The sequence below is a fragment of the Artibeus jamaicensis genome, unplaced genomic scaffold, assembly GCF_021234435.1.
Source record: "Artibeus jamaicensis isolate MK-2021 breed Jamaican fruit bat unplaced genomic scaffold, CSHL_Jam_final scaffold_916, whole genome shotgun sequence".
NCBI lineage: Eukaryota > Metazoa > Chordata > Mammalia > Chiroptera > Phyllostomidae > Artibeus > Artibeus jamaicensis.
In genome coordinates, this window is record NW_026522059.1 from 47,264,165 (window position 1) to 47,286,892 (window position 22,728).

The 22,728-nt window shown below is 38.4% G+C and overlaps 1 protein-coding gene across 4 annotated transcripts in view; it reads left to right on the forward strand.

Annotated features, from left to right (window-relative positions):
- Positions 1-2,556, forward strand: part of TMEM68 (transmembrane protein 68) — a 46,683-nt gene extending 44,127 nt beyond the window's left edge. For 3 of the 4 annotated variants that reach the window (XM_037148315.2, XM_037148332.2, XM_037148323.2), the window contains one exon: positions 1,262-2,556. In XM_037148315.2, coding sequence (XP_037004210.2) covers positions 1,262-1,366 — 105 coding nt within the window. In that variant the 3' untranslated portion in view covers positions 1,367-2,556. The remainder of the gene's footprint in view (positions 1-1,261) is intronic. The other variant, XR_008390764.1, reaches the window with a different exon arrangement.
- Positions 2,557-22,728: the final 20,172 nt, after the last annotated feature.

Here is a 22,728-nt window from a genome sequence, read left to right on the forward strand (position 1 = left end):
TTCTACAGGTATTTTCCTGTGGTCTCTTTTCTCATGCTTTTTCATTCACTGTTACTGAAATGTTACTGGTCTCTGGAGACTCAAACTGAACCTCGCTGATGTGTTCTTCCCTGGTTCTTGCCCACCAGGTGGGCTCATGAGTCTGAATTTCAGATACTTTCTTTTCATATCTCAGATGATACATGTCACAAATGATCTTACATTTTAAATACTTTGTACTTGATTATGCTTATGAGCTCCTAGAGATTTGAGCTTTGTTTTGCTGATGTTATAGATCCTAAAGCACCTAACATTTTTTGAGTAAGTGAATAAAGTTTAAAGTATATATTTCATACAACACAACCTATATGTTACTCACCTGAAGACATAGTTTCAATTTCCTTTCATTCTTACGATAACTGTATGAAATAGTTCCATTTCACAGATATGAAAATTTGTAGTTTAGAGGCATATTTTTTAAATTCATTTTTGGGCTAGGGTTTATTATATTTAAATAGAGGAACTTCCAAGATTTTAAAAAGAAGGCTCATTGAAAGGTTAGCATCTGAAAGGAAGCATGTGTACTTGTGCATGCATGTATGATATACGCGCGCGTAAACTTTTTTTTGACAGCCACAACTGATTTCAAAGTAAAAATTGTTGACATTTGTCATGAATTGAATAGGAAACAAATAGTTTTGATTTTTTGAAATATCCAATCGACTTTTCTATTGTTATGACTTAATGTAAATTCTCGTTAAACTCTCTAGAAATTTAGGAAGTGAACTAAAGTATATTGGCTCGTTCATTTATAGTTTTCCTCACTTTTTCCTTTTTCATTGCCTGATATAATTTTTTGGTGTCTATGGTGATGAAAGAAAAATATACAGCAGTTTATTAATGGGTGGAGAGGAGTGAAACTTCCATTCGTCTACCAGAAAATTTCCTGCTACTTTTGTTCATTTGAGTTTTTCCCTTTACTTCTTTTTAAAAAGTGTTTACTGTGTGAGAGGCATTGCTGTCCTCAGTGCTGTAGAAATATTAGGACGTATCTCTGGTGTAGGAAATGTCCAAGTGGACAATACGGTAATTCAAGTATAATAAAGTAAGTATAAGAAATATACTGTGGGTATTCTAAGAAGGAAACCAATAATTCGAAGAGAGATGGGTGCTAAATTAGGGAAGATTTCTTAAAAGTAATAGTGCATTAAAATCTTTACAAAATAAATTACCTCTATTGAGAACTAAAATAATAATGGCTCTTCTGTTATTTTCTTGATAGACGAAGAATGCTGTTCAAGCTTTGATTGATAAGCATCAAAGAATACCGGGAAACATTATGAGTGCTTTGTTAGAACGTTTTCATAGAAATCAAAAGGTCCACTAGAAGGTGATTCAGTACATTTATATTAATATGTTTATGTCTATAGTATTGTCTTCTAAATTTTGTAAGTTTTATAATCATGTATATTATAAAAATCATGTTAATAAGCATCCTTTGCTGAACTCATTTAAATTGTAAATTTTGTTTTTATTTAGTCATGTCAAATTTAATTCAGTACATGCCTAATCAGAAAATTATCATGTTTCCTTTTATAAATTCCTAATAATGTATGATAAACATATAGATTACTAGAGTTAAGTTTATTAATAATAGCAATTTTGGTTAAATAAGCACTCCTAAATAATGAGTCTAGTTTCTGTATTTATTGCACTGAGCTAATTTTGCAAGACAGTATAACCTAGGGTTAGTACAGATGCTTAAGTTAGAAAAAAATGTTTTTTTGCCTGCCTTTCATTCCTTTCATGACCTTGGGCAAATCACATAATGTTTTTGTGACTTGAAAATTCACTTTTTAAAAAACATGTTAGGACTATGGTGAGGAATATTATCTTAAATTCTTTATATTTCTTGTGATTGTTACAGTAGAATTGAAATTATGATTGAATTAATTAAATAATACCAAGATCTTTCATAAGTTTATATACATATTTTGTCCATAGCATATTTAAATTATTCCTTCAGGTATGATGTGAAGTTGCCAAGCACAATGACAAAGACGTACTGTTATTCAAATTGAATAAAAAAGAAAGTAAGAAAAGTAAAATTTACAATTATTATTTTTAATGAGACTGTAAACAAATAATGTGTGTTGTGAATTGTCAGCCCTATAATATGGCATTAATAGTGTGAAGTTAAAAATCACTGTAAGGTTAAAAGTCACTGTCATGCTCTTTGTCAGAAGCTGATTCGAGGCTGATGAAAGCTGAGTTAAAGAAAACTGCCTTTGCTTCATATCATGGTTTATTCAGTTTGACTTTGCTACAAGTCAAATGGCCTATTGTTTCAGAAAAAATATACTTGAATAATGAATTTATGTGAACATAAAGCTTTCTGAAAAATAAATTGCGTTTGATATGTTGTTTCCTTCAAATCTGAATTTTAAAAGTATTGAAACAGAATAGTTCCAGTAATCAAATGCAATATCTTCCTCTCCACTTGGGTTTTTAAAATATATTTTTGTATAACAAGTATGTATATATGTATGTATATATTATATATGTAATATAAATAAACAAGCTACATTTTAAAAAGCTGAATTGTAATTTGTTTTCTTACAAAATTGAATATGTGACATTTTCTTATTTTAGATGAATTTATTTCTCATCCACAGTCATGTTCATGTATCTCAGCCAGAATGAATAAAACTTACTTTTTAATGTAATAAGTATATTTTAATTTCAATGAAAAGAGTCAATTAATGATTTTTGAAGCTTTTTTTCCCTAGTAGTTATAACTGATATATATTCTCAGAATAAATGAATAGATGATCATAAAATGAATGAGGTGATGTTTTGGGGTAACTATTGGGTTTTTAAAAACCAAAGAAAGAATACCATTCATTGATAATGCAGCAAGTTTTTAAAAAAACAGTATTTAGGTTTTACAGCTTTATTTAAAACCTTTTGTTCTCTGATACTCAAAGTAATAGAAAGGCTTCCTGTCCTGCTTAATATAAGATCTTTGTCATGGTTATTTGAATTTAAACCCTAGTTAGAAGAATGGGGGACTATGACTAAATATTAAAACATAAGTAATAATGGAAAAAAGACGTTCTTGACCTTTTGAAGGGAGTGTTCACAAGTTAGAATCTGATGAAAACTAGGACTCTCCATAAACATGAGCATGGCACACTTGTATGAGAAATTTTTCAGACTCTTTTTAAAAATCTTTCATTTTGAGACAATTTTGGATTTACAGAAAAGTTGCAATAACTGCATAGTATTCCCATATACTCTGCACTGAGTTTTACTAATTGTTATGCCACATTTGGTTTATTCTCTTTGCACGCCCCTTGTCCTGTCTCTCTGAATATATATATATATGTCTGTAATCTTTTTCTCCTGAACTATTAGAAAATTGCAGATAACATGCCCCTTACCTTTATCCTAACTATAAGACCATCCATTAATAGGACAGTGATCAAAATTAAGAAATTTATAATCCATATATAGTATCATCTAATCTAAAGATGATTCAAATTTCAGTTGTTTCAATAGTAGCCTGTGTATCGATTGCTGTTCTTGAACCATGGGGTTTACAGCAGGACCACCCATTACATTTAGTTTTCCTATCTCTTTAGTCACCTTAAATCTGGAACGATTTCTGGGCCTTTCTTTTCTTTAATGGTAATGAAGTTTTTGGAGAAGACAGATTATTTGTTTTATAGATAACCCTTAAGTTTTCTTTGATATTTCACCATGATTTAATTCAGATTATGCATTATTTCAGAAGTACTACATAAATAATGCTGTGTTCTTCCGAGTGTGTTTCATCAGGCAGCCGATAACATTGGTCTGTGTTGTTAGTAATGGTAGTAACTTGAGTCATTTGGTTAAAATGGCACCTGCCAGGTTTCTGCCCTGTTATTTTTTGTTGTTTGTAAGGGATGAATTTATGGAGAAATACTTTGAGACCATGTAAATATTTGTTTCTAAACAAACCCTCTGCTTTAGAATTGACTATTGTGTGAATAAATTATTACTATGAGGGTTTTAAACGTGTGACTTTCTAACTCTTCTACATTTATTAGTTGGCATTTTACCATAAAAACTTTCCAATCCTCATTTATTACCAGTATGGACTCTAAAATTCACATGTTGTTCAAAGGATTATGCATATACTCTAAAGTAATTTATAGATAAAACCCTCTGAAGTTGATAACATTTATGAACTATTGAAATAATAGATGTTTACAGGGGTAAGTGGAATGAGTTTCCGTAGTTGTGTATATGATTACTATTTAAAAGTATATTTTTGTAACTTTTATTGTGGTAAAATACACATAACCAAATTGACCATATTAGCTCTTTTTAAGTATACAATGCACTGTCATTAAGTACATTCATAATATTGTGTGACCATCACCACTATCCATGTCCAGAACTTTTTCATTCCAAACAGAAACTCTGTATTTATTCAACTTTGTATCCATTCTCCACCCACTGGCCCCTGGCAACCACCATTCTACTTTCCGTCTCTATGAATTCACCTGTTCTAAAGAGTATCATACAATATTTCTCCTTTTGTGTCTACCTTATTTTATTTAGCATGATTATTTAATGTCTTTCTGACACCAAATGACATAGCTCCAATGCCATTTCTCTGATTCTCTGACACCAACTGGTTGTCCTACAATTCCATTCAGTCCTGACACTAACTACTGGCACAGATGCTCCAGGGTAAGGGGAATCAATTCCCACAAGATTGTCCCATTCAGATGCCAGTTCTCCCTGGCCTAGTACAAGTTTAAAGGTTCCCATGACATCCCCTATCCCACCCACACTGGAAAATTGAGAACAACTCATAAAACTCAGGAAAGTGCGATACAGTTTCATTATAAAGAATACAGCTCAGGAACGGAGAAATGGAAGAAGGTAAGGTATGGAGGTGGGTTGCGCAGAGCTGCCATGTCCTCTGTGGGTGCACGAGCTTTCCTGCACAATGATGTGTTCAACTGAGAAGCTCCCCCAAACCTGCTTGTGGCCACCGGTGAATTGAACTCAACCTCTATGCCTCTGTACCCCAGTGAGTCATCTCGTTAGCATACAGGAGGCACTCAGGAAGATCTAAGGTTTGAGGAACTCAGTACCAGAAACTGGGAACAAAGACTAAATATATACAGGGGTGGGCAAATGTAGGTTTATAGTTGTAACATTCTTTTGAACTAATAAAGCTATCGTAATAATCATAACCTGCATGTCTTTTTCTATATGAACAACTGTAAACCTAGTTTTGCCCACTCCTGTATATATAATCTACCATAATAATGCCTTCAAGGTTCATCAATGAATTTCATTCCTTTTGAAGGCTGAAAAATATTCCATGGTATGCATATGTTACATTTCCTTTCATGTCTTCACAAGTATTATGAACATCTGGGTTGTTTCTACCTGTCATGGCTATTGTGAGTAGTGATGTGAACATCAGTGTGCAAGTATTTGTTGGAGTCCTTGCTTGTCATTGTTTTGGGTATATACCCAGCAATGGAGTTACCAAACTGTTTTCCACAGTGACAGCACTGTTTTACATTCCCTCTTGATAATCACCAGGGTTCCAGTTTCTCAGTATCTTTAGCAACACTTGTTATTTTCAATATTTCTGACAATAAAAATCCTGGTGGATGTGAAGTAGCATTTCATTGTGATTTTGATTTGCATTTCCTTAATGACCAATGATAATCTTTCCATGTGCTTATTAGTCATTTGCATATCTTCCTTGGAGAAATGTTTATTCAAGTCCCTCACCTATTTTTGAATTAGGTTTTTATTGTCGAGGGTTTTTTTTTTTAGTTCCTTACATATTCTGGATATTAATTCCTCACTAGATACATGATTTGCAAATACTTTCTTCTGCTCAATGGGTTGTCTTTTTACTCTCTTCATAGTGTCCTTTGATGCACAAAAGTTTTTAATTTTGGTATAATTTATCATTTTTCTTTTGTTTGTATTTTTGGTAGCAAAAAAAATTATTGCTAAATCCAATATCAAGAAAATTTTCCTCTATGTTTTCTTTTAAAAGTTTAAAAAATTTTAGTTTGTAAGTTTAAGTCTTTGATCTAGTTTGGGTTATTTTGTGTGTATGTTTGGTTTAAATTAAGGGTTCAACTTCATTCTTTTGTATGTGAATGTCCAGTTTTCCAAGAAGCATCTGCTGACAAGGCCGCCCTTCCATTGTGTGGTTTTGGCATCTTTGTCAAAAATCAACTGACCATAAATTGTAAAAGTTTACTTCTGGCCTCTTTTGTTCCATTGGTCTACATGTCTGTCAGTAGGCCAATACCACACTGTTTTGATCACTGTAACTTTGTAATAAGTTTTGAAATATTAAAATTTGAATTCTTCAGCTTAGGTCTTCTTTTTAAAGTTTTTGGTTTTTTTTTTGGTGTCCTTTGAGATTTGGTGTCCAAAGCTATTTGGTGTCCTTTGAGATTCTATATGAATCTTAGGATGGGTTTTCATATTTCTGAAAAAAGACACTGAGGGACTTTGATAGAGATTGCACTGAATCTGTAGATTGCTTGTGATTGTCATCTTAACAATATTAAGTCTCCAATCCACTAACAATATTAAGTATCTGATCCATTTATTACTGTTGTCTTAGATTACTTTGAGCAATGTTTTCTATTTTTGAGTGTATAAGTCCTTTGCACCTTTGGTTAAATTTAATCTTAAGTATTTTATTCTCTTTTAAGTGGAATTGTTTCTTTAATTATATTTTCAATTGTTCAGTGTTACGTAGAAACAAATACATTTTTGTGTTAATTTTAATTTGCATTTTTCCTGATGACTGATGCTAAAGTCTTTTATATGTGCTTGTCTTTTGCATATATTCCTTGGAGAAATGTCTATTTAAGTCCTTTGCCCATATTTGAATTAGGTTTCTATTATCATTGAGGGTTTTTTTTTAGTTTGGATATTAATTCCTTACCAGATATGTGATTTGCTGTTGTGGACCGCTCTGCCTGATTCTAGGAATTGTGACTCTACCCTCTGTGGCTGGGGATGGGTCAGTGGCATCCGGAGTGCAAGCCACAGGAGACGAAGCTCGTCTCTGGTGGCAAATGCTGCCTCAGTTTCCTCTCCCTGCCCCCAAGGCATGGTCAGAGGTCCTTGATGGGTGGGACCCCTTAGAGGAGGGGCAATTTGGGCACACTCAACCACTTGGGAGGCCTTCATGGAAGGACTCAGGGGGCTGCAACAAAGAGCAATAGACTCTCGCCTCCCCCCCCTCCGCCCCCCGCCCCGGCTTTGACAAAGCCTGAGTCCCCATGACCTCTGGGAGAGGAACTTCCTAGCTCTAGTCCCCTTGGGCCTGAATGCCTGGTGGGGAGGGGTGCAGCTCCTTGCCTTGCTAGAGCATGTTGGGAAAAATCTGGCATCACAAAGACTTGCTGATAAATCTGTGAAATCTGCTCTACTAAAAGTGCTTTCATTCATATGTTAAGGGTCCGAGAGGAAATGAGTGTGTCTCCCAAAGTTTCTGCAACTCTCTTCCTGACAGACACTGACTCATAATAAGCCTTCAGATTTCTTTGAAATGTTATCTATTGTTTGATCCTTGCCACCTGTATTTCTGTGTATTACAACCCAATGAAGGGCCTTGGAGGAAGGGGCTCAAGGCCTTTTTCCCCTGAGAAACTGGCAACTGCTCAAGGCCTTTTTCCTCTGGGAAACTGGCCACCTCTCCTCCCCAAGCAGATCACATCATGTCTCAGTCATGTTTACTCTCATCTGTGGCACATGGGGGGGACTTGCAAGGAAAGTTGCCCCCAGAATTTCCATTTATTTTCTCCTGTTCAATGGGTTGTCTTTGCTGAATCCATATATTAGTTCTAATAAGTTTTTTTTTGTGAAATCTAGAGTTTTCTATATGTAACATCATGTCATTTGCAAAGAGAGATAGTTTTTACTTCCTCTTTTCCAATTTGAATATTTTTTATTTCTTGCCTAATTGCTCTTGGTAAATCTTCTGACACTGAATTGAATAGATGTAGAAAGTGTGCATTGTTCAGAGATGTGCCCAAAAGAATAGATGTGAATTTACATATCTCTTCCATGTTGCACATGTTCATTTCTCCACATCAGGATGGTTTGTGGTATTAGGGTTATTTGGCATTCTGTGTGGCTTTATGGTAGTATTGTATATCATAAATCAATATCTGTGAAACATTTTTCTATCTGGGTCAACTCATTTAATTTACCCAACCGTAGCTATTTACTTATCCTATTCTTACTTATATCGATCTAATTATAAATAAAAGTAACAAGACTTTTTGTGGTGATCATTTTGTATCATATGCAAATAACAAACCATACTGTACACCTGGAACAATATAATGTCATCACCAATTATGTCTCAATTTTAAAAAGTTGTAAATTTCTTTCGAAGGACTACTTTAATTGCATCTCATATATTTTGGTGTCATTGTTTTATCATTCAATTAAGACATCTAATTTTATGTTTCTTTGTTTTTTAAATTTCCTTCATTGATACTAGAAGTATACTAGATGAAGGATACCAGAAGTATAGAAGTATATTCTCAGAAACTTAAAAATATATTGCTTAATTTCCAAACACTTAAGGATTTTTTCCTTTTTCATTGTTTTTAGTTGATTCTAGCTTAATGGGGTTCACTGTAGTCAGTGAACATACTTGAATGAACTCAATTATTTGGAATTTGTTTTGTGGTCCAGCATATGGGTGATATTGGCTAAATGTTCCATGGGCACTCACAAAGAATTTTAACTTTTTCAATCTTGATGAAGTTTTATACATATGTCAGTTAGGTCAACTTTGTTAGTTTGTCATTTTATTGCTATTCGAGTATAATGAGGCCAGCCATAAGAGATCAGAAGATAGTTGCCATTGAAATGATAGGCTGTGACTTCAGATTTCAAATGGCAGGGGACATCACACTATGCAGGGACACAACAGGAAGAAGCACCAGGATCAGTCGAGGGTAGAAGGTTGGGATCTTTGGGTAAGGAGTTTCCCACTCTGCACCATTTGCTGGGAGGAATAGAAAAGGCAGGGTAAGCAGATCTGAATAGCTTCAGTCATCTCTGGGTAACAGGAAATATCCATAATGTCTAGTACCTGGGTCTGGTGATTAAGGCAGGTGGATGGTGGCCCTGCGTGTGAGAGATAAAGAAGGTGGTTGAGGGTGCGTTTGAAATGTGAGCTCCAGGCTAGTTGTTTGTTATTTCTAGAAGCTGGCTAGCTCTTGGAGGGCCAATCCTCCAGAGTCAGCAGGGTTGTGAGATGCCTAAGCATCAGAACACAGCAAATAAAAAGGTATGTTTAAAACGGAGGTGGGGTGGGGAGATATGACTTCACACGCATGTGTTTAGTTTCAGGAACACGTGAGTCTCTAAGAGGAGATGTTTACAGGTGGTTAAATCCTCTTTTTCAGCTGGAGATTTAAATTTGGGGACAGCCCATTACAAGTAGTGACAACCAGGGGATTTTATGAGGATGTAGGAGAGGAAAAGCACAAGTACTAGTAGTTTAGGAGCAAAATTGAAAAAGCGATTCCACAAAGGAGACAGAGCAGGAGAGAAGCCACATGAGAGTGTGTGGCAGATCACTGGAGGTGACCCCACACCATGACTCAGGCACACGTAAGATCCTCTCTTCTTTCATGAGGAAGTGGGAGAGGGAAAAGGAAATTAGAAGAGTAACTAGGATATTTCTGCCATGGCTCAAAACCTACTTAAGTGCAACATTTTCGTAATTAATCCTCACACCTTTACCTGGTCACTGCATTCACTGGAACCTTTCTTCACTCTTCTACTTTTTTCCTTTCTGAAGATTTTATTTGTTTATTTTTAGAGAGAATGGAAGGAAAGGAGAAAAACAGAGAGAGAAACATTGATCTGTTGCCTCTCTCGTACATGCCTAATCTAGAACATACAACCCAGTCATTTGCCTTGACTGGGAACCGAACTGGCGACCTTTCACTTTGCAGGGTGATGCCCAACCAACTGAGGCACACTAGTCTGGACACTTTTATTTTAAAAAGTTGACATAACATAAAAGTAGACTTAACATAAAAATTACCATTTAACCATTTTTAAGTGCACGGTTCTGTATTGTTAAGGATGGTCACATTGTTGTACAACCCATCTCCAGAATTTGCTGTCCCAAACTGCAGCTCTGTAGCCATTAATTCTTCCTTCCCCTACCCAACCCTTGTCAACTACCATTGTACTTCCTGTCTCTATGAATTTGACTACTATAAATACCTCACATAAGTGGAATCATATGGCATTTGTTCTTTTGTGACTAGCTTATTTTACCTAGCATAATGTCTTCAACATTCATCCATATTTTAGCATGTGTTAGAATTTTCTTCCTTTTTAAGGCTAATATTCCATTGCATGTATATAGCACAGGTTGTTTATCCATTCATCTGTTGATGGTTGTGGGGTTGCTCTCTCATGTTGGTGATTGTGAATAATGCTGCTATGATCAAGGGTATCAAAATATTTCTTTAAGACCCTGCTCCAATTCTTTGGAGTATATGCTCAGAAGTGGGATTGCTGGGTCAGATGGTAGTTCTGTGTTTAATTTTGGGGGGAACTACCTCACTATTTTCCTGCCCTTATGCTTTTACAAATGGCTTGACCAGAAAAGATGTTTTAGAAGGTAACAAGAAAAACACCTTGATTTTTCCAGAAGACTGAAAGTAAACTTGGCAAAGGAAGGGTACTAGTGGATAAACAGTCAAGGCAGGACTTCCGCCAAGATGGAGGCATCGGTGGAGACACCGTGCTTTCTCACACAACCAAGTTTAGAGACAACTAAATATTAGCAACAGAAAACACAGCCAGAACACAGAAAATTGAACTTTTCGGAAGTCTGATAACAACAAATTCTTCAGCCTGACCAGTAAGAGAGGTGAAACCAGCAGCTGGCAGAGCAGGGTTGCACAGGAAAACTCGGTCAGATGGACTCAGGTGCGTGGAATCCAGGTGCAGGGTTGGACCTAGTGAGCGACCCAGCAAACAACCAACCGTGGGGAAACAGCAAGGGAGCAGGGCTGCGGGTTGACTGTGCGCATTCATGAGCAGACAGACAAGTGAGGGAGTGGGCAATTAGACGGGACCCAGCAGACCCCAGTGGCGAGCGGCAGCAGAGGGCACCGCCATTTCCCTGCTCTGACCACGCCCCCACATACAGAGTCACAACCCAGCGACCTGGGAGTCCAAGGCTCCACTCCTCATACTTAACAGGCGCAAACAGACCAAAAATGGCTCAAGACGATCTCAAAGCCCCAGAGCCTATAAATCTAAGTGATGAAGAAGTAGCAAAACTCTTAGATGCACAGTTTAAAACACTGGTGATCAGGATCCTCACAGAACTGGTTGATTATAGTCACAAATTAGAGGAACATATGAAGGTGAAACTAATTGAAATGAATGGAATTGCACAGGAAACCAATAGCGATGAAAAGGAAACTGGGACTCAAATGAATGGAGTGGAAGAGAAGAAAGCAAATAATGGCCAAACAGAAAAGAGTGAAGAAGAAAGAATTCAAAAAAATGAGGAGAGGCTTAGGAACCTCCAGGACATCTTTAAACGCTCCAACATCCTAATTATAGGGGTACCAGAAGGGGGAAAGGAACAGCCACCAGTGGAAAACTTGTTTGAACAAATAATAAAGGAGAACTTCCCCAATCTGGCAAAGGAAATAGACTACCAGGAAATCCAGGAAGCTCAGAGAGTCCCAAAGAAGTTGGACCCAAGAAGGAACACACCAAGGCACATCATAGTTACATTAGCCAAGATTAAAATGAAGGAGAGAATCCTAGAAGCAGCAAGAGCTAAGGGGACAATCACCTACAAAGGAGTCCCCATCAGACTGTCAGCAGATTTCTCAAAAGAGACCTTACAGGCAAGAAGGGGCTGGAAAGAGGTATTCCAAGTCATGAAATCCAAAGACCTACAACCAAGATTGCTCTATCCAGCAAAACTTTCATTTAGAATGGAAGGACAGATAAAGTGCTTCTCAGATAAGATCAAATTCAAGGAGTTCATCATCACCAAGCCCTTATTATATGAAATGTTAAAGGGACTTATCTAAGAAAAAGAAGATAAAAAAGATGAACAGTGAAATGACAGCAAACTCACAATTATTAACAAACACACCTAAAACAAAAGCAAACTAAAAGGACAGCTAGATCAGGAGCAGAACCACAGAAATGAAGATCACAAGGAGGGTTAGCAACAGGGGAGTGGGAGAAGGAGAAGGGGGGAGAAGGTACAGAAAATAAGTAGCATACATGTAGATAGAAAATAGATAGGGGGGGCAAGAATAGTATGGGAAATATAGAATCTAAAGAACTTGAGACACATGGTCATAAACTAAAGGGGGGGTAATGGTGGGGACGGGGGGGTAGGGTGGAGGGGAATGAAGGGGGGGAATAGAACAACTATAATGGCATAATCAATAAAAATAAATAAATTTAAAAAAAAGATTCAAGGCAGCTGTTGCAGTGAATGATACGTGGACAAATAGGAAAAAGTAAGAGAGCAGATTCAGAGGAACTCAAGGTGAGGAAAAACATTCTGTGCTAGAATAGAAGGGATATCATGGTGGCAATAGAAAAACAATGCTTTCTAGATCCCTGTGCTTTGAAGGAGCACAAGCAGAATTAATATGTGAGATTTTCAAATAAATGTGTTGTCTTATCATCACACATAAATCTTCAACAATTGCTGAAGTTACAGAATTAAAATCACCAAATTTTGAATCCTGATGAGGGCCTTCACATTTCCCAATCTAAATCCCTTTCTCGGTAGGGATTTTTTTTTTGTTTTGTTTTGTTTTTTTTTGTTTTTCAAAAGGTTAATAGGAGAGGCCCTTGCTGGGTAGCTCAGTTGGTTAGAACATCTCCCCATACCCCAAGGTTGTGGTTTTATCCCTGGTCAGGGCACATAAAAGAATCAAACAATGAGTGCATAAATAAGTGGAACAACAAATTTCTCTCTCAGGAATCAATAATTAAAAATTTTTTAAAGGTTAATGGGAGAGTAAGTAGGGTGTGATCTATAAAACAATTAGGAGATGCAAAGTAGAAAAAAAGGAGAAAACGATATAAAATTTATGGCGCTTGTTCCAGACAAAAAACGTAATAGTGTTTGTCAAATAAAGGGACAAAGGCATTATGTTCAGTCTTTAAGACATTTTAAAATAAATTACTTGTTTAACTGTGGAAATGAAAAATAAAGGTTTCTAATATGGGAAACTTTGATGTAAGTTTTCAAATAAATTCTTAAATAAAAGAATTTATTGGCCTTTAGACACAAATCCTTGTATTTTAAAAAAGATTTTATTTTATTTTTAGAGTAGAGGAGAAGGGAGGGAGACAAAGAGGGAGAGAAACATCGATGTGTGGGAGAAACATCCACTGGTTTCCTCTTGCACATGCTCCAAACCGGGACTGCCTGAAACCCAGGCATGTGCTCTGACTGGAATCCAAATGGCGACCTTTTGCTTTGCGGAATGTCCCCAACCAACGGAGCCATGCCAGAAACGGCATAAACTCTTGTATTTTAAGCAAAGGATTTAATCTAACCAACTTTCAATTCACTGTCAAGCTATTCTCAATTTTTTGGTAACATTGCTTAGGCTTTACCCCTGATCCAGGGACCTTGATCTTTGCACCTTTCACCCATGAGTAACGAGAAGACCTGAATCTTTCAGGGTTACTCAGCATACGGATTTCATTGCCAATAATTTTAAGGTAGAGACTTCTATGAAGAGACCACCTGCAGATCTGTTGGTCAGGTGATGGAAATAAATGGGATGGTGATCACTGAGATCACCAGCAGGAGGTGCTGTCACTATCCCGAGGACTGAAGGCATGCAGGTCAAGGCAGGGATCCATGGTGTATCCAGGCCCAGGGTGAGATGGACCCTGGGAAATGGGCTGCTGGATGGGCTGGTAAGGTACAGAAGCAGGGAGTGAGCAAGGAAGGAAAACCTACTCTCTCCTCTACCCTCCGATTTTCTGTTTGTACCTCTTGCTGACCCAACCCAATGTCAGCCAGTGGAAGGGAGCCTGAGGGAGCAGTCAGCAGGGAGCTTCAAGGGTGCGGGTCAGGGCAGAGAGAGTTTGGAAATGAACACAGGAGGCATAGGGTGGGGTTCAGGAGGCAGCAGAGTCAACAGCACAAGATAGAGTTTGCTAGCAGAAAGCGGAACAAAACTGCTGACTCTTCTTAGCCCTCATTCTTTTAAGACAGGACCATCACTTTTAGGAATCCTTTTCAAGCCAGCCCCTAGAGGGCAGCTGAGAGGTTAAGGATGAGTGAAGAAGACAGCCCATTCTATCTGGATGACACTTTCGGTGCTCATTCAATAAATACTTATTAAGCACTTGCCGCTGGGCTACGGTGACTTTGTTAGTCTGGGCTGTGGGTGCCTGCTGCTGCTTCAGGACAAATCAACCTCCAGGGGTGTTTTTTCTATTCTTTAAAAATTTCTAAATATCAATTTCAGTTGCTTTAGGTGAGCCTGATTTGTATAGCTCATTAAAAGTCCCATGGCTCATTTCTGTCTTGCACCAGCCTGGCTCACACCTGCCCACCAACTGGCATAAGAATGGAGCCAAGCTGGGTCTTGGTTCCAGAAGAAGTTGTAAGTATAGTTTACCTTCCACTAATCTCTGGTCACAGTGCTTGGGCCAACCTGGACGAGTGTAGACAGGGCCTTTCAAACTGGCTCGAGGCTTCTAGCACTGGCTCCTCAGGTGGCTTTCCTGCCCCTGCCTGCCAGGAACTGGCACCGTGAGGCTGCTCCTTGAGTCCCAGTGGGAGTCCTGTTGTCCACTGTCCAACGGGCCCACATCGCTAAGGGAGAACTTGAGTTCCTCCACGTCCCCCGTACCACTGCCCCACCCAAACTCCAGCAGGATCTGGGGAAGGGCTTGGGTTTGGCAGAGAAGTGTGTCTGTGGACTTTGCCGCCATTTCTAAGGGGAGATTTTAGATTTGCAGAGAGAGGCCTGAACTGATGGAATTTGGTCAATGAGGGTGAAAAGAGCTGAAATGTTCATCCTGGGTCTAGAAGAAATCCTGTTTGTTTTTCAACATTTGCGGGAAAAATACACACACACACAAAGCCTACTAAAAATGGTTACATTTGGGAAATGGGAATAGTGAAAGGGAAACTTTTACTTTTTCTTTTGTATCCTTCTGTACTGGTAATATATTTTTTAATAATAAAGGAAAGCAAGAATGTTCAATATTTAATTTTAAGGTTCTGTAGTAGAAGTAAATCCTGTGTATATCTCCAAAACTTTGGTAAAGGGCATGGTGTGAATGAGAATTTGGGGGTTGAGGATGAAGGGGGTGTTTATTTTTCTGTAGAAATCAGGGAAAGGGTCCAGGATTTATATTGAGAGACCATAATAACCAAGTAAACATTACGCTTCTGGGGATCTGCAGAATTTGGTCTTAATTTTGCCAGCAATTCTGCAAAACAAAGTATTATCAATAGCGCCATTTTGTGGATGAGAAACTGAAGCTCAGAGTTTACAGAAATTTACTGAAGGAAACTGGACGAGTTGTGATTGAGCCTGCTGAGTCTGCACTCGTATGCCTGTGCTGTACTTGCACGTCCTCTACAGTCTCTATTGAATATTCCTCTTAAAATATAACACCTGGAGGTGACGCCATTATTCCAATATGACTGAACTAGTACTGGATACAACCCAACCATTCCTTCTTTTGATCTGGGCACTCTTTTTAGTGAGCTCGATATTGCATTAACCATCTCACACATTTGGCTCATAGTGAATACATTCTCTCTTGTTCAAACCTATTTAAGTTAAATTTTTATCACTTTCAGCGTACATATTTGGACTAATGTGGGGATCAAATGATACACCCTGTACTTTGTTTTTGCCAGTTTCCTTTCGATGTAAATGTTGGAGGGTAGCATGGTGTGGTAGTCATATATAAGAGCTTTGGATTTCAAGGGTCTCAGATACTTTCCTGGGTCTACCGACTCCCGGTTATGTGACCGTGGACAGAATTACCCCCTAAATCAAAGTTCACCTCTACAAAAAAGCAAGACTAATAAAAACTCCCTTCTTACAGGTTTGTTGAGAGGAGCAATGGAAGTTATTCCTGTAAGCCATTGAGTGCTTTATGGCATCTAGGTGTATAACATGTAAGGCACCAAGTGTAGGGCCTGCCTCGTGATTAGGCACTTGGTATTCAGTAACAGCTGATGTTATTCTTGATTTTCCTGGGGTGTATGTGCAATTTCACTGTTGGACCTGTAGTGAAAATGTCACATGTATCCCATTTTAAATTTTATATTCTTTATTTCACCCCTTCATTCCACGTTGTAGTGATCTCTTGGGTTCTATCACCCAATATAATGATAGTTCTTTCTTTTAAACATTTATTAATTTATTTAACAGCTTTGGTTCATCCCAAGATTTAAAACACCCGTTTCCTCTTAAACTTAATCCAAGTTGTTACTAAGCCTTCGCCTGCCACTAGGGCTTTTCTCTGAGTTATTCTGACCCGACCTCATTTCAAGCCCCCATATCCTAGTTCTCTCTATTGTTCACATCACCTGATTCTCCCTTGCAGATTCCGCCCTTTCTAAAGTCCAAGAGAGAAGCAAGCTAACACTTATTAAGCACCTGCTATTTGCTGGGCTTAGTGCTAGGTGCTTTATATTTTATATCTTCTAATCTTCACCCTGTGTTCTGTAAGTACAGAGGACACTGGAGGCTCCAAGAAGTTATGACATGCTAGTGAAGAGCTGATCTGCTTGCAAAAGTCCTTAATGTTTCCACAACTACCACTGCTGTTTCCTATTTCAGTTGTGCTTGCAGTCCAGGCGGGGTGTGGGTGATCTTCCTGGGTGTTGCGGAGACTCAGCAATGGGGTGCAGTGGGTACTGCATACACCCCCCTTCCTGCTCCAGAAAGAGGTGCTTTCTCCCCATCTGCTGAAGGCCCAGAGCTGGGCGTCTTTATACTTTGTGTTGACATTGTGAGCACTTACACTTTGGGTCCCTTATTCCTCTCAAGACATCTTCCTTTGTTAGAATCTGCAGATACAGAAATGTGCCTATTTTTATCTAAACTCAAGTGTGTATACACTCAAAATTTCCTTGCTTAGGTTTAAAGATACCATTGCTTTTCACCTTGGTTATCCGCTGCTAGCATATGTCATACACACTTTATTCTTCAATAAATATTTTTGCTGATTACATTAAGTGAAAATGAAAATAATGTTCACTCATCCTCTGTGAACTTTCTGAGGTGAAACAAGGTCCACCTGGCTGAATGTTTGAGTGATATTCCTGGTGCCTGGTGCCAGTACTCTGATGATTTATCGAGTACTTTTAAATGAATTTGATTTCATTTTAAATTGACGTACACTATGATTCATTCCTTCGATGTACGTTTTTGTAACATTTGAATGCATTACTATGTGTTCACCATCAGAGTCAGGTACAGAACTATTGTATCATCTACCCCCAAAAATTCTTCATGCGCCCCTTTTGTAGTCAAACTATTCTCCAACTCCATCCCCTAGTAACTTATTCTGCTTTCCATTCCTAAAGGTGTCCCTTTTCCAGAATGTCATCTCAACGACATCATATCCTATATAGCATTATGGGTCTGGCTTCTTCCACTTACATACATTTGAGATTCATCCATGTTCATTACATGTGTTGGTAGTTCATTCCTTTTCCTTGCTGAGCATTTTGCCATTGTGTGGACGTCCTACAGTGTGTTTAAGCACTCCTCAGTAGAAGGGCATGAGGGATTTTTCTAGTTTCTGGCTATTGTGAATAAAGCTACTGGAAATATTTTTGTAAAAGTTTTAGGTGAACATAGGTTTCCATTGTTCTTGGGTAAATACCTAGGGATTTCTGGGTCTCTTAGTTTCTTGGGGCTGTTATAACAAATTACCACAAAACTGGTGGCTTAAAACAACAGACACTCATTTCCTTACGGTTCTATGGAGTGGAAAGTCCAAAATCGATGTGTCAGCAAGACCACACAAGGGAAGATTCTGTTCCTTGCCTCTTTACCTGGTTGCCAGCTTCTTTGGCTCGTGGCCAGTCCGTTCAATTTCTCCTTATGTCTTCACACTGTTTTCTCCTCTGTCCCTTCTACTCCACCATATGCTATGGGGGCTCCACTTTGGACTCCAGGTGACAAAGAACCACATTTAGTTTGACTGCACACAGCTCCCCTCAATGCTTATTGATAGAGTTGAGGATGCGTGGGAAGCCGGGTGTCACTCCAGGAAATGTTATTTTCTTTATGACTGTTTCTTAAATCCTGTTACTTCCTTCATTGGGTTCATTTTCTTTTTCTCAAGTCAGTGTTCTTGGTCGCAAACAGACACTAATCCTGTTAATTTAAACAGAAGACTTTTTTTGGTAAGGATATTGGGTAGCTTGTATGGTGAATGGAAAGTCTACATTCCTGGGCTTCAAAAATGCACAATAACCAAGAAAGCCTACTTATGGCACTGTTGTCTCTGGGCTTCTGTGTGTCCCAGGATTCTTGGCTCTACCACCCTTATTAGGAATAATCTCTGCCTCATTCCCTTTATATTATCTCTCAAGTTCTAACGTCCTAGGTGGGAACATCCTATTGGATAATCTGGACCTATGGTCATGCCTTAGTTTTGAGGGAGTTGGAAAGAAATAATAACTGTTACTTCACATTAGCAGCTCTGCTGGGAGTGTCGGATTTCCAGGACTTTGGTTTTCTCTAAAATAGGAAGTGTGCTTAGCTTCCAGGCAGCCAAAACAACCCCCAAACCACAGATGTTTGCTACATACACTACATAGTTTCCTTGGTTATATTCAATAGGGATGATTAAGTGTTACTCTTTTATGTCTAGTCTCATAGAGGATGAATTCATCTTAATATTGTAACCTCTATCACAGCTTGGTTTGCAACTGAGGAAGAAACATAAAACTTGACTTCACATCTTTTTAAAAATATGTTTTAATTTTTCAGTTACAGTTAGCATACAATATTATAATAGTTTCAGATATACAACATAGTTATTAGACATTTATATAACTTATGAAGTTATCACCCCAATAGCTCTAGTATCCACCTGAGAACATGCATACTTAGGAGAATATTATTGACTATATTTCCTATGCTATCTTTTACATCTCCATGACTATTTTAAAACTACCAATTTGTATTTTTTAACCACTTCTCCTTTTCTATCCATCCCCCAAAAGCCCTCCCATCTGGCAATCATCAAACTGTTCTCTGTATCTATGAGTTTGTTTCTGTTATATTCTTTCATTTATTTTTGTTTTTTAGATTCCACATATAAGTAAGAGCATATAATGTTTGCCTTACATCAAATAAATCTGTCTGATTTATTTCACTTAGCATAATTCCCTCTAGGTCTATGTTGTTGCAGATGTCAAGATTTTATCCTTTTTTATGCCCATATTAATTCCATTGTATATATAGACCACTTTTTCTTTACTGGCTCATCTATTAATGAACACTTACATTGCTTACCTCTCTCGGCTGTTATAAACAGTGCTGCAATGGACATATGGATGCATATGACTTTTTTAATTAGTTTTAGGGTCTTTTTTGATAAATACCCAGAAGTGGAATTGCTAGATCCTTCTTTGTCTCTTGTTATAGCCTCTGCTTTAAAATCCATTTTGTCTGATATAAGTATTGCTACCCCAGCATTTTTTGTTTTCATTTTCATGAAATAACTATTTTCATCCATTCACTTTAAGTCTGCATGTGTCTTATGATCTGAAGTGAGTCTCTCATAGGCAGCAAATGTAAGGGTCTTGTTTTCTCATCCATTTAGCTACCCTATGTCTTTTTAAAAATATATTTTATTAATTATGCTACTACAGTAGTCCCATTTTCTCCCCTTCACTCCCCTCTGCCCAGCACAACCCCCCATCCCCCTGTGTTCCCCCACCTTAGTTCATCTCCATGGGTTGTACATACAAGTTCTTTGGCTTCTCCATTTCCTATACCATTCTTAACCTCACCCTGTCTATTTTCTACCTACCATTTATGCTACTTATTCCCTGTACCTTTCCCCCTACTACCCTCTTCCTCTTCCCCACTAATAACTCTCCATGTGATCTCCATTTTTGTGATTCTGTTTCTGTTCTAGTTGTTTGCTTTTTTTTTTTTAGGTTCAGTTGTTGATAGCTGTGAGTTTGTTGTCATTTTACTATTCATAGTTTTGATCTTTTTTTGTTAGAGAAGTCCCTTTAACATTTCATATAATAAGGGCTTGGTGATGATGAACTCCTTGAATTTGATCTTATCTGGGAAGTACTTTATCTGCCCTTCCATTCTAAATGAGAGCTTTGCTGAATAGAGCAATCTTGGATGTAGGTCTTTGCATTTCATGACTTGGAATACTTCTTTCTAGCCCCTTCTTGCCTGTAAAAATTTTTTTTGAGAAATCAGCTGATAGTCTGATGGCAACTCCTTTGTAGGTAACTGTCTCCTTTTCTCTTGCTGCTTTTAAGATTCTCTCTTTAACCTTTGGTATTTTAATAATGATGTGTCTTAGTGTGGGCCTCTTTGGGTTCATCTTATTTTGGACCCTCTGCTCTTCCTGGGCTTGGATTTCTATTTCCCTAACCAGATTAAGGGAGTTTTCTCTCATTATTTCTTCAAAAACATTTTCAGTGTCTTCCTCTCCCTTTTCTCCTTCTGGCACCACTATGATGCAAATGTTATACTTACTGATGTCTCAAAGTAAAGATCCCCTAAACTACCCTTATTTTTTTAGGTTTGTTTTTTGTTTTGCTTTTCTGTTTGGATGTTTTCTGCTCCCTTGACTTCCAAACCACTGATTCAGTCCTCTGCTTCATCTAATCTACTGTTGATTTCCTTTAATGTATTCTTCATTTCAGTTATTGTATTCTTCGTTTCTGACTGGTTCTTTTTTATGTTTTTATATCTTTGCTGAATTCTCACTGAGATCATTGAGCATCCTTATAACCAGTGTTTTGAACTCTGCATCCAGTAGATTGCTTACCTCCATTTTGTTAGGTTCTTTTCCTAGAGTTTTTTCCTATTCTTTCATTTGGGACGTCCTTCTTTGTCTCTGCAATGTTTGCCTCTGTTTATTTGTTTCTGTGTACTAGGTGGAGCTGCAATGTCTCCTGGTTGAGTAGTGTGGCCTTGTGTAGTAGGCGCCCTGTGGGGCTCCGTGGTCACCAGAGCTGCATGCTCCAGGTTTGCCACTTTGTGGGTTGTTTGTACCTTCCTGTTGTAGTTGAGCTTTGGTTGCTGTTGGCATGTCAGTTGTAGGGACTGACCCCCAGGCTGATGGGTTTTGAGGATTAGCTGTGACTACAGTAGAGAAGCTGTTGTTCAGGCACTGACCTCATAGAGCAGAATTTGCTTTTGCAGGGTTCTGGTGCTTGTTGAGTCTGCCCTTTGTGTGTATCCTTTGTGGAGGTGGTTGGATGGTGCTCTGGTATGGTCTGAAGCTACCCACTGAGTGTGTTAGCTTTGGGAAGGGCTCTTGTGCAGGCCAAGATCAGTTGCTGCCTGCGTCTAACTTTCATATGAACTACAAAGTGGTCTGCAGTTGATTGCTCCTTGTGCTGGGTTTGGAGGTGCCTGGGACAGGCTAAGCTGCAAACTGGGGTCAGCTGCCATTAGTGTTAGGCATGAGGCTGCTTTGTAAGAGATATGGGGCACACTGAGGCCAGATGCTGCTTGTTTGGGGTTTGTGAACCTTTGAAAAAATTTAGGAAAGTCTCCAGGACAAACTGAGACAGGCAGTTTGTATGAAAAAGCCACTGGAAGTGATTTTAGTGGGCCAACAAGTTGGGTGGGGCAAGATCTCAAGGAATCACCAGGGTAGGGCTAACACTGTTAGGCAGGTTGATGGAGACTCAGATATGATGCCTGCCTGAGTCTTCAGGCTGGGTGGGGGAGGGCTCAACAAAGGAACGATGGCTTCTGTCAGCACTTCTGCCTGAAAGAAAGCTTCTCCTTCAGCTCTTACCCTGAGCCAGACAACTCTATTACTCCTTGTATGTTCCTGGGACCTTACCAGCTGCTTCTCCATCCCTGGAGCTCATAGTGATTGAAATCCTCATGAGTATATTCATGCATGGGCCCTTTAAGGGAAGTGCCTAGGACTCTAGAAGCCCTCCATCTCACTCAGCCTCAATATCCACTGGTTTTCACAGCCAGAAAAATATAGCGTTTCTCCTCCAGGCCCTGGAACTCTGGGCTAGGGGTTATGGTGTGGGCCTGGGACTCCTGGATCCTTAGGGGTGACCTCTGCAGCTGGAATATGCCTTCTGATTCTTAAGTACCACACACGGGTATGGGACCAGTGTCCCTGCCCCTCCCGCCAGTTTCAACGTGGCTTCTTCTGTATATCGTTAGTTATAGACTTCTGTTCAGCTAGACGTCAGGCAGTTCTGAATGATGGTTGTTCTGTAATGTAGTTGTAATTTTGACGTGATTGTGGGAGGATGGGAGCCCCACATTTACCAATGCCACCATCTTGACCAAAAGCTTATCTTTTTCTTACAACATGTTCTTGAACAGAAGTTCTCTCACTGTGCAGATTTGTTAGCTAATGTCTATCCTTTGGAAAACCCTGTTTACTCTATCAAAAATGTCATAAGAAAAATTACTTCATAATTTTTAA